Source organism: Epinephelus moara, chromosome 3 (assembly GCF_006386435.1).
Source record: "Epinephelus moara isolate mb chromosome 3, YSFRI_EMoa_1.0, whole genome shotgun sequence".
In the NCBI taxonomy this organism is placed as follows: Eukaryota; Metazoa; Chordata; class Actinopteri; order Perciformes; family Serranidae; genus Epinephelus; species Epinephelus moara.
Window position 1 is genome coordinate 7891219 of NC_065508.1, and position 12642 is coordinate 7903860.

Genomic DNA, 12642 nt, shown 5'->3' on the forward strand with positions numbered 1-12642 from the left:
CATATATATACACATACATATATATATATACATATATATACACATACATATATATATATACACATATACATATATATATATATATATATATATATATATATATATATATATATATATATATCCTGGCTACTATAGTAAGAGGGGACCCTTGTGTCTGTGCTGACTCCATGCATATAAAGCACACCACTACATACTAATCTTCTAGCAACAGCTGGAACAACTGAGATAAAAATTAATCATTTATCACTATGTGAGTGATTTTTTACAGTGATTACGATCTTACGTGCTTTAGTTGTACTACAGTCAGGGTTCAACATAACCCATGGCCCGGGGCCAATAAAAAAGTATGTCGGGCAAGTTGATTGACAGGTCACAGGCCCGCTCGGGCCAGTGACGCTGTAAGGCTTTTTTTTGTCAGGGGAACAACTCCAGCGGATTTTTATCCCACTTTTCTCGAGTCTTCAGTGGATTTATTGGCCAGGTATATTTCTCTCCAACGTGCGTTCGCTGGCCAATAAACTGGATGAACTTCAGCTACTGATGGTGAAAAACTAAGACTTTCTACACCTGCAGTTTTGTGCTTCACGGAGACGTGGCTGTGTGGATCGATACCGGACTCTGCACCGCAGCTGGCAGGCTTCCAACTCTTTAGAGCGGATCGTAACACGGAACTCTCCGGCAAATCTAAAGGTGGCGGTATCTGTTTTTATACTAAGTGGCTGGTGTAATGACGTGACAGTGATCCAGCAGCACTGTTCTCCTGATCTGGAATTTTTTTTCATCAACTGCAAACCTTTTTACTCCCCCCGTGAGTTTGTTTCATTCATTCTGGTCGGTGTTTACATCCCACTGCAGGCCAACGTGCAGGTAGGCTACAGCGCACGCTCGCCGACCAGATAGCTACTGTGTGTGTGGAGCGGACTTTACCCAGACTCCTTAGTTACTGTCCTTGGCGACTTTAACAAAGGTAACCTCACACATGAACTCCCCAAATAAAAACAGTTTATAAAATGTCCGACCTGAGAGAAGAATATTCTAGATCACTGTTACACAACTGTTAACAAAGCCTATCACCCCGTCCCCTGCGCTGCACTGGGCCACTCTGACCACAACACCGTCCACCTGATTCCCTCATACAGGCAGAAGTTAAAGCTCTGTAAACCTGTTGTGAGGTCATCTAAGAAGTGGACAGAGGCTGTGCTGTATATAGACCATCACGCACTACGGTGAGGTATAATGGAGTTAAATGAAATGAAGTTAAATGAAATGAAGTTTTATAGACATTTTTTTTCTCTCTCTCTTTTTTTTTTTTTTTTACTTGGGCCAGTAAGAATATACAAGGGGCCAGTAAAACTCTGAACTACTGGCCCGGGGGGGCCAGTGGGGAAAAAATGTTATGTTGAACCCTGACAGTACCTGAGTGCAAATAACCACTTCCTCAATTCTCTTCACACAAGACAAAAAGATCAGATATACCAGCAGGCTGTCAGTGGAAAATTTACAAGCCAGTCAACAAGACACGAAGACGATAACGTGGGAGCGGTGAGTGATAGTTTTTACTTTGAATCCAGGTATGCTGGAATTAGCTTAAGTGTGTACAAAGTGTGTAGTATTTCATTAGTTGTTGCATTATTTTATATCAATTTTTTTAATTTTCCTAATAACAGACATAAATGCTCATTACTACAATGTACATGAAAATAACCAAGCATTAGGTTTATTAAGGTTTCCTTATAATTGCACATACAAAACTTGAGCAAATTGTATTTGATTAACCTGTGTAAAGAAGAGATTCATTGTGAAATAATGTGATTGTGTTCCAACAGAAAATGATTTTCATCTGTATGATCATCGCAGCTCTGGTGACAACAGCCATGGCAAAAGGTACACTTCAATTTAATTGTGTAGTTAATAGTGTTGGTGTGTACACCATTATCATATCTAATGATGCAATGCTTTATATTCAGAAATAGTTATTACAATATACATTTTCAAAATGGGTAAAATCAGTTAGCATAAGATTGAAACCTTTACCATGTACTTAATTCAAATGATGCCATTGCATAATAAAATGAATGTCATTTATTGTACTTAGAATAGATTAACAAAATGATCATAATTCTATGACTTTTAATGATGTTTCTTAATTTTAATTTTAATGTTTCCTTTTCCTATTAGGGGCTAGAGAATGCAGCTTATCTGAAACTACTGGAGCTCAGAAGTGTTACGGAGCACTCGCTGAGCCGCTGATTTTTCACTTGCCCAGTGGTGAAAATACAAAGATGATGCTGATAAAGAATAACAAACACAGAATTTTGAAAATCCTCAACAATACAGTAGCATCTATAGATAAGGAATACATTAATTCTGCATTCTTCAGTGGTGGAATATTTCAGATTGACAAGGCAACGAAAGAAGACTCTGGAGATTACCTGTTGGAAACATACGCAGCTACTAATGGTGTACTGCTGCATAAAATCAAAATGCATCTACAAGTACAAGGTAAGACCAAAAAGAGAGACAAAAATCAACAAAAGGGTAGAAAAAAGAAATTTAAAATTATAGCTATATATATGATGTCATAAATTACTTGATATGGGGCCTAATAATTAGTTTAAATCAGCTGTACAAAATAAATTATTTCTTTATCTATCACGTCCTAGAAATTGATGCGGTAAGCAAGTTGTGTGTTTTAAAAGGTTTGCTAACCCATATTATTAAATCAGGAGTATGATAACAAATTCTGTAATTTGTAGTTATTTCAAACATTTCTGGTCACCTACATCAACAATATTATATACTTCATATTGCAAATCTTATGGCATTTGTAATTTCATAATAAATTATATATAGCAAATGACATTCCCATATATCAGTGGTATGAATAATTATTTCAAGTCTCTAAATTTCAAATAATTACTTATATTTATCTGTTAATATTTTAGGTTGTTTTTTTTACTTTTGAATTGTATGTTTTGATATTATAAGATGTGTATTAAATAATACGAAGGCTATAGTGGAGAAATCTTTTTTATTTTATTTTACATATAACAGTTTCTTTGCATTTTTAATTTTCTTTTTATTGGTAATATATTTAATGTAATTTGTTGATTTTATTAATATATATATTTCCATAGATGGCCCTCAAACATAACCTGCAATTTTGCCATCTCTGTTTAATCTTTAATTTAAAAACTTAAAAATCTAAAAGGTATTTCTGGAATTTAAACAGATAATCAAAAAGGTATATGCGACACAGTTTGCAGACATAGCAATAAAAATTTACTTTGCATTATCTACTGTAAATACTGTTTGTGACTGTACATTTGACTTCCAGTTCCAGTGTCAACGCCAGCGGTGTCTCAGATGTGTTTGTCACCAGAGCAGATGAACATCAGCTGCTCCTCTGAGGGAGATGAAGTAGAATTCATTTTGACTTTGGACAGTTATCCACTGATACAGACCAGAGCCCACAGCCAGTCACAGCCAAACCGGACAGCTGTCTCACAATCACTGACTGGGGAAGCAGCTGAAGAAGACAAATCCAGTGATTCGAATGTTAACATCAGCTTATACGGTCAGCTGACTGGAAACTTGATGTGTCAAGTTAGGAATAATGTCAGCAGGGATAAAACAGTTCTCCAGCTGACGAACTGTAAAGGTATTGTATTTCAACTTATTTCTAAAAATTATTTTGTTTGTTTTCTTCAGCTGATATTTGCTACCAATTGCCATTCCATGTTTTTGACTACTTTATCAAGTTGGGGAAAAAAAAAAAAAAAAAATCATTTTCCAGTTGGATGGGTCAGGCTTTCAGATATGTTCAGTCTCAGCCTGATATGTAGACACTGGCAAGTACAGATCCAGGATCTTGATGTGTATTCTGTCCATGGCATTTGTTGTTCATGTATTTACATACTGGTGAATAGATCTAAAATGTGCTTTCAGACAGTGAGCAGTCACTGCCCAACAATTTTGGTGGTCTGTATTTTGAGCCACGGCTCCCCGCCACCTCCGATCCTACCACCTTGTACAACACAGGCTGAATCATGTTTACTCTCATCACACAGCTAAGATACAGGAGGTTGAAGCTTAAAATAGAGGAAATGGTTTGCAATATGGCAAGGGGTTTTGCTCGTATTAAAAGCTTTTGAACCAGACTGGATAATCAGACTTTAACGCTAATGATACTCTGCTTCAGTTTCTCTAAACTGATCTGTCTTTTCTCTGCTGATGAACTCCGATAGCTGTTAAATCTGATTCTGTATTGTTTTCCTCATTGCTATGACCACACAGCTGTGACAGCAAGCTGAAAACGTTAAGCCATCATAAACGGCAGCGGCAAATAGCTGTGTGTATTTATGAGAGCAAGAACCCGTCCCCCTGCTGCATTTACATTGTAGGCTAAATAATGAACGGCAACTGATTTACTGTCTGAAAGCACCTTTACTACACCTGTTGGAAAAATGGACAAGAATTATTTCCTAAATACATAGATTGGCCCTGAGAGTGACATATCTATATCATCTCAATATCTAATTTGGTTTGATATCTGTTTGTGTTTTCTAGCTTCAGTTTCTCACTTCTCTCATGTGGCTGTGGCTGTGATCGCAAGTGCTGCCATTCTCCTTCTCCTCCTGGCTTTGTTACTTGGTGTCAAACATTTATATAAGAAAACAAGATCCGTGCGTGTTAATAAAGGTAAGACAAAGATTCTACCCCAATTCCAAATCTTCATCTTCCCTCTGTCTTACTGAGGACTGTACTGATATTGGTTGATAATCCATCAATATAAAAATAAGAGTCCATTTTCATGGTTTATGTTGGAACGAATGGATTGATTTCACAAGTCTCAAGAGCTTTACCACACAACATTACCACCCTTTGACACGGTTGAATGTGATGGATTCAAGTTACTTGTTCAGATACATTTCAAGTGTCTCTTTTTCCCTCTCTCAGATAACGCTGAAGATGAAGTTGTCTACTCAGATGTCAGAGTGATGAAGCAGACAAGGAAACCAAGAGCTAACTGGCATCAAAATGCAACTTAATTTTCTCCTTAAACATTATTCATTATCAACATTAGTCTGAAGCCTAACCTTAACCCTGCCTACAAAAAGATATCAGGTCATTGATTTTGTGCCTTTAACAAATAAGTTAAACTTTAACCTGACACATGGAAACACCACAGTTTTGGTTCATGTTCAACACAGTCAGCAGTTTTGAAAAACTACATCCCGGATGTTATCTGTATTTGTATCCAGAATGATCCCACTGTTATTAACTGACCTACAGCTGTGTGGGGTTTCACTGGGTGATTGTGATATTTGACAAAATACCTGCAGTATATTGAAAAGTAGACTAAAAAAATGTAACACTGCCTTTTGTGTTTTCATTTTCATTGTCTTTCTTTGTAATAATGTGACACTGTAAAGTATCAACATACTTCATACACAGTAAACCATTATCTCTAAACTGAGTGAAGTGTAAAGTTGGTTAAAAACCTTTAATGTAACCGATTAAAAAGAATTTATGTTTTAATTTTCAGACATGAAGTTTGTGTGTGTGCCGCTTTCCTTGTAGCAATGGCAACTTAGACTGAAAAAACCAAACCAAAACCAGAAGGTGATGGTGGAAACTGTTCACAGGCAAGGCATAGATGACAGATAACCACTTCCTTGACTTTTATCTCACTAGAGAACAGACAAGTGGAACACACACCAGCCTGTCAGTGACACATTCACAGGTCAGTTTTATACAGTCAGGAAGAATATATTGAGTGGCAGGTATACATCTGTATCTAACAGTTTTACAATGGAGCAAAATCCTTAATTTAGATTGTGCACTATTAGAAGAGCTCTGTGATCCACACAATAGTGTAGAGATCACACTCAAGTACTGAAACGTATTGTGTTTCCTTTCTGCATTTTACAATACAAACTAAGATCACATATGAAGGGGGGAAAAAACAAATAACACTGTTTAACGAGTTGCCATGATAAAATTCACACAAGTTGGATCAGCCTGTGATTTCAGTTTTTACATTAATTTTAGATACCATTTTGAATCCAGCCCTCAATGGGTTAATGATTTTTGTTTCCACTGACCATTGTTACGTCATTTTGCTCTCAACAAATTATACAATGTACATCAGTAAAGATTTTCAACTTCTGATGTGTGATTTAAGTGTTCCCAAACTTTTTTGAGCAGTGCACTTTTCACAGCATTTTCACTGCAAACAGCAACAGAGCTGGATCTACATGCATTTGTTTTGTGTCTCTGTCCATGGTGCTAATTGACACAAATCTCTCACTATCAAATGTCACTGTCACTACTGCTACTGCTGGTCTTAGTGCTAGTACTCCACAACAAGCACAGAGTATTTTAACATTAACTACAGCATACACATTAGCAACCACCTTGCCACAACCCCTTACTAATCAAGAGCCACCTAAATAATATCAGAAACCACACAATGCAATGCCTGAGAGAAATACCACAGGAAACCCCCTAATAACCACTCAGTACTGCTTAGTCACACAGAACACTGTAGCAAAGATGAATCCATGCTCTGACAAACATCCAGAGTGTCATAACAACTACCTGACAAGAACCTACAGGTAACATAGGAACTCTAATTGGAAAAGCAGCTAGCACCACTCTAGGAGCCACAGAGAAGCCATGTCCACTAGAGGTGTAACAATCCATTGACCTGGATCAATATATCGAGTAAATGAGCAATGATCCAATGTCACAGATGCAAAGTGAAAACATCGATCCACGTCATCATCTTTAGGATACGCTTTTATTTTGAAAGTCTGTGTCACTGTCAAACAGTGGCAGGCAGATGGCAAGAAGCCTAGAGAAGGACTCTGAGGATAATGTTATTTCCTCAGGAATAAATCAGCAGTGTGGAAATTTGGATTTCGGAGAAAATACAGGTCAAAAGACGGAGCACATTCCGTATGTTAACAATGCCATTGTGAGATAAGACATGACATAATGTGCCGTAATGTGACTTAAACCAACAGTGAGTAAGAAAAATAGTAACGTTGCATCGTTCACAAATAGCCCAAGAGAGTCAAGCTTTGTGTGAGGGTGTTGTACAAAGCTGCCACTAAAATAATGAACACATGTAGCCATAACACTGTTCACAAACCTTGTCAATCTTCCCCAGATTGGCAGCAGCCTTCCATCAGCATCTCTGGGTGGTGCCAGAGAAGATGATCTTCATATCTGGATGCTGCAAGTGGAGGTGGTGCAGGTCCTCCTGTTTTGCTGTGATGAGGTTGACACTTGAGACATCTCCCAGGTCATTCCCACCACAGTGGTCAGGAGGACATCCGGGACTGCTGTGGCTCATAGGTACTGACGAAGAGGGGGAGAAGGCTCTTCCGCCTCAGACCACCTCAGCCAAACCAGTGGATGTAGAAATCATCAGCACCAAGGTTGTTCCCCATGGTCTCTGTAACTCTCTCAGTCCCATGCTGGAAGTAGCTGTCCAGACAGTGGCTGGATGGGAAAACATATTGTAATAGTAAGGAATATATCACAATGTAGTCTACTGAGAAAGTTAACGAAAGAAAGAACATGTATTAGGTGAGCTACGCACATTTATCTGAATAAAAACACTATTCCTAATTCAGTCAAGATGTAAATAAATGTCTGTTGTATTGTTTTACACTAAACAGCAATAGAAAAATAACTATTGCTTCCTACCTTTTCTGAAAGAGAAAGAAATAATACTTCCAATGGATGTGTTTGATGACTCATCAACAATGAAATGAACAGGACCTGCATTCAAAAAATAGCCTTCAAACACTGACCTTAACCAGAGAGCGCTAATATTAGCACACTCACTAAATGTTGAACTGTAAGTTACTCTGTTTAGCTGGGAGAACACTACACATTGTTTAATAACAGTTTATTGTGGTATAACGTTAAATGAAGAGTTAAATAAACTGAATTTCATCTGCTGGCTTTTGAGCTATCAGTACACCAAGACGCCTAAGGTACAACAGTTATGCTAACTACACACCACACACTTTAAAATGAACTTACACAGGGTGACATTAACTTTAGCTAACGCTACAATAATGTTACAAGGTTAGTATTACTCCTGTTATTATGTAATATTTGCCAAATGTGGGCTTGTATGCAATTGGCTAACGTCACTGAGTTGACTTAAATACTTACCTCTAAGGTTTACCTCGAATTATGGAAGCTAACTTTGGTAGCAGCGATTTAGCACGGTAAACAGAAATCCAAGATGGCGACGGCTAAAATGCCAAACTCGATGCTTCAAAATGGCGGTCCACTAACGTCACGGTGGCTCCGTCCATTATATTTACAGTCTATGCGCATTTATGTCAAAAACAAAACATAAACTCCAACCCTCAGTCTCCAGCTACTGCTGTGCCGCCGCTGGACGGAGAGCTTCTTCCCGAGGCCGGAAGCTGGAGTTTTATGTTTTGTTTTTGACATACAGCCGGGCGCCAAGGGCCATGTGCTGAAATGAGCTCCTGTGATTGGCCAAAATGTTCATCTGATCTGTGATCTACAGATATGAATCACTTTTGCTCCATGCTCAGAGGTATTTGGTGCAAAAGTGAGTGTAAGAATTTGTCATTTGGGAGCGAAAAAACAGCAATTAAGACTTGTATGGGCAGATTCAGATTCAAGAAAAAAATGTATTTGTGAAAAAATATTTTACAGGTGTGTGCAGCTCTCATTGCATAAATTCACATGCTGATTTGCAGATGTGCAAATGTGAATGTGTTTTGCACCATATTCACTGCAGCAACTGTAGCAAAAATGTGAGCGTATAAGTTTCAAAATTTGTGATTTGTAGAAAAGGATTTGTGTACCTGCAATGAATAATTTGAAAAGGTGTAGGCCTAACTGTAGTGTTGTGTTTGTGGGAGAGAAAAAGATTCACTTCAAATTTACCAATACACATTTGGTGATATTGTTTCTCAACCACATTTCCCATATAGCCATAGGCGACTTGAACTTGATGGCACACTGTAATAATATACATAAATGCATACAGTGTATTATTTGTACTTGAGACTGTGCCTCAGTGACAGTGGGCCTCATTCACTAATATCTGCGCAGAAATGTTCTTACTCTCCGCAAAAAATAAGTACTTGCGCAAAATCACCGTCGGATTCATGACACGTGCGTACCGGCCAATTTTGTTCTCACCACCGTGCGTATGTTAGTAAATCAGAACCATTCTAAATTGACAGGCGCGTGTCCGCGATCTGCAATCAGCATACTACCACGCCCCCATTTCTCCATATAAGGAAACCGCTTGCCTAGAGTTGATTCATGAATGAAGGAAGCGGTTACGCGAGGAGAGAAGTAGTAAATTTCACAGTTTGTTAGAAGCGATGGCGCCGGGTCTTACAGGAATGCCATGGGTCATTGTAAGATTGTGGAGGACACAGCATGCCAGGATGATCTTGCACACCTTCTCAGGGGTATAAAGTAGTTTGCCACCGGCCGTATCTGATCCAAACACATCCAACGGCCCTTAAGCACGCCAAAAGTGCGCTCTACGGCGCGTGTGTGGGCATGTATGTTATTATAGCGCACCTCTTGAGGGGTTTCAGGGTTTGCGTATGGTGTCATCAGCCATGTTTTAAGGCCATATGCCCGGTCACCCAAACAATATAACATTTTAACATTAACGGAATAGAGACTTACTGAAAATACTAACTTAAAACAATTGAAATAAAAGACTAGAACAAAAGATGCTCACCAACAAGCCATCCACTTCTCACAGCCCCTGCCTCCAAACGCATTCCCACTGTACTGTTTTGCAAAATAAATGAGTCGTGGGTGCCTCCTGGCCAGCGGGCCACAGCCTTAAGGATATGGCAGTCGGCATTACAGATCATCTGCACGCTGATGGAGTGATAGTTTTTCTGTTCATGTTATTGTTAATATTTTAATTGTCACAATGATGAGGGTGAACGTGTGTCAATTTCATGGTAATTTAATCCATTTGGCCAATATATTAGTAAATTAATTATTTAAAAAAATGTTAATTAAATCTCTTTTTCATGAATGTGGTTTTATAGACTCTGCATGTACTTAAAAGGTATGTTTGCATTTTCTAAGTCAGTTCGGCCTTCCTCATTTGTGCGTATGCATGGTCTGAGGCAGTTCTAAATTTGTTCGCATTTAAGAACAAATTCGGGTAAGAAAATATTGATGAATCCCGGATTTGTGCGTCAAACGATCGTACGCACAGTTTAAGCACAGATTTGTGCGTACGCACTGTTTGTGAATGAGGCCCAGTGTCTTTGTGGTTACCAGTTCAGACCTCTGAGTTCTGGTTTGCCTTTGCTGCCATCTAGTGTTTGCTAACACAACACACTGGTAGGTTGACCTGTGAGTTGAGACAGTGCTATGAATGTTGACATCATTCAGTATTTATGACATAATGCTTGCTTTATTGCTGAGTAATACATTTTTGGAATAACCCACCACCCATTCTGAAACAAAAGAACCATACAGAATATAAAATTGTAGAGTAGGGTATAGTGCAAATACATATCAATAGCTGCTTTTCTGCCAGTTCTCAGTCGTCCAGCTGGCAGAGGCAAGCCACTCCACGGTTAATCCAGTGTTTCTGTGGCTTGTCAGAGGGCAGCTCAATGGACATAACGTAGTTGGTGGAATGTCCAGTGGTGGACAATGTCCCCCTGCGGGCGCTGGTTTTGTAAACAGGACAAACGTAGATGTTTTCATGTAGAAACTTGGCCATTTCTCCCGGTTTTAGCTTAATGATGGGCAAAGAGTCATAGAGGATCTTGGGGAGGGACTCTCCAATGACCATGTTCTCTCTGTCCCAGCGAGCGCCCTCCATGAAAAGACCCTTGACATAGGCCCCGTCCTCTGGCTTCTCATCTATATGGGTCTCCTCTTTGGTTACCTGGAATACAACCCAGAGTATGAATATCCAGTGAATATATTTAATTATTATGACTGAATATGAACAAAAACAATGAAAATGTTAGCAAAATAATAACATGCCTCAAATTCAAAGCCAATGAAGTCAATGGGGATGGTGTACTTCCTGGCAAAATTCTGAGCCACTCCAGTAAGAAATGACTGGGTGAAGTAGAAGCCAGAGAGCCAGAAGACTGTAGGTGGGCCGTTATCTATCCAGTCCTGTTGAGATATGCAAAGGTAGTAGTCAATTTAAAAAATGCAATTGATTCCCTCTATGAGTGTTGTTTTAGTATTATCAGAATGTAATAGATTTGTTTTGAATATCAAAAATTATATTTAAAATGCATAATCAATTTTCCTGACATATATGCTGTTGGACTTGAACTACTGAGTATATGCTTCAACTTTTTTGTAAGTCATATTCCAAATATCTTACATTCACTTAGGGCCTGTGTGATTCATGACAACCTTCATTCTTACTTGTAGGAACTGCAGCCTGGCTAAGAGATCCGTCACATAGCTCCCCAGTGGCTTCAGAGAGGGGTACGACTTGGCTGCCCACATAGCGGGCACCTTGCCAACCAGCATACTGTTGAAAACATTCTCAAGTTCGGCAGACATAACAATCTGACCCTTCAAAGCTTTGCGGATGTTTACCAAGCTGATGCGCACCACATGAGTGAGTCTGTCGAGAGGGTGGACAGATGTGATTAAGTGTTAATTGTGTGTCTTGCACAAACTGATCAATCAATTTCCAACATGAATGTTTAATTACATAGCTGCGCATGTTGTTATTACCTGTTAAAGCGGATGATTTCCTGCCTCAAGACAGTATTCATAGACTCCTCATACATGACTGGGTATTTATCCATCACCATTTGTATGTCAAAGTCTGCAGGCAGCTTAGACAGGATGTCCTCTGCAAGCTCATCCACTATTTCCTACAGTAGTATAGTATATAAAACAACAAGTTTGCATGTAAGAAAATAAGTTTGCATGTAGTGTTTCCTCAGGGGAATAAACATGAGTGTAAAATGAAAGTCTGAGGGCTTCTGAGAACAGACAAACCTGAGCAGATTTAGCCCCGCCTCCAGTCTCCCTGGGCAGGGTCAGCAGTACTCTATCCAAGAGCTGATTTGTCTCTTGGTTATCCTTCGTGATGTCAGCGTTGCTATGAAGTCCGAACACACAAGGATCGGCACAAATTGGAAGACCGCGAATGTAGTCAACATACGTCTGGAATAAAGAAAATCATTATTAGAAAAGTATTTCTAAAAATCTACATATGGAGCAGGTCCTTGTCAGTGCAAACCAAACACTGGCTCTAGATAGGGACATTTGCATTTTTGATTTGGCTACAATAGTTCTCCCACAGGCTTGGCACATGGGAGAAGTTCCAGTTCTCCAACCTCACCCCTAGATGCCACTAAATCATACACACTGGACCTTTAATTAGAAATTAACCAGAGGTCTGACAGTACCTGATAGGGGCCATGAGCTGGGACATAATAGAGATCTCCCTCACACAGGTGGTAGCCCTCCTGCTCTATCAGCTCCCTACTGTAGAAGATGGACAGAAGCGACAGCAGCAGACGCCTGTCTTTGTCATCTGTCACCCTGCCGCCATAGTTGCACTCACCTGAGAAGAGAAGATCATTAAAACTAGAACTACAACTG

The 12642-nt window shown here is 39.2% G+C and overlaps 2 protein-coding genes across 2 annotated transcripts in view; one reads left to right on the forward strand and one right to left on the reverse strand.

Annotated features, from left to right (window-relative positions):
• The first annotated feature begins 1219 nt into the window (after nt 1-1219).
• On the forward strand, nt 1220-5513 carry LOC126387906 (uncharacterized). The gene is made up of 7 exons (XM_050040670.1): nt 1220-1231; nt 1458-1542; nt 1827-1884; nt 2179-2502; nt 3338-3661; nt 4570-4701; nt 4960-5513. The coding sequence occupies exons 3-7, from the start codon at nt 1830-1832 to the stop codon at nt 5049-5051; spliced, it is 927 nt and encodes a 308-aa protein (XP_049896627.1). The 5' UTR covers nt 1220-1231; nt 1458-1542; nt 1827-1829; the 3' UTR covers nt 5052-5513.
• A 4941-nt stretch (nt 5514-10454) lies between these two features.
• dnah3 (dynein axonemal heavy chain 3) overlaps nt 10455-12642 on the reverse strand; it is a 46994-nt gene continuing 44806 nt past the window's right edge. Inside the window, exons 59-64 of the mRNA XM_050041106.1 lie at nt 12447-12604; nt 12034-12201; nt 11764-11906; nt 11446-11650; nt 11047-11184; nt 10455-10945 (exon numbers count right to left, since the gene is read on the reverse strand). Of these exons, the coding sequence (XP_049897063.1) occupies nt 10592-10945; nt 11047-11184; nt 11446-11650; nt 11764-11906; nt 12034-12201; nt 12447-12604 (1166 nt within the window). The 3' untranslated portion in view covers nt 10455-10591. The remainder of the gene's footprint in view (nt 10946-11046; nt 11185-11445; nt 11651-11763; nt 11907-12033; nt 12202-12446; nt 12605-12642) is intronic.

Excerpts from the sequence above, each read along its gene's own strand:
- LOC126387906 (XM_050040670.1), top strand. The coding sequence starts at position 1,830 with ATGATTTTCATCTGTATGATCATCGCAGCTCTGGTGACAACAGCCATG. Across the intron at positions 1,885-2,178 it reads GACAACAGCCATGGCAAAAG|GGGCTAGAGAATGCAGCTTA; the intron begins GTACACTTCAAT and ends TTTTCCTATTAG. Across the intron at positions 4,702-4,959 it reads ATCCGTGCGTGTTAATAAAG|ATAACGCTGAAGATGAAGTT; the intron begins GTAAGACAAAGA and ends TCCCTCTCTCAG.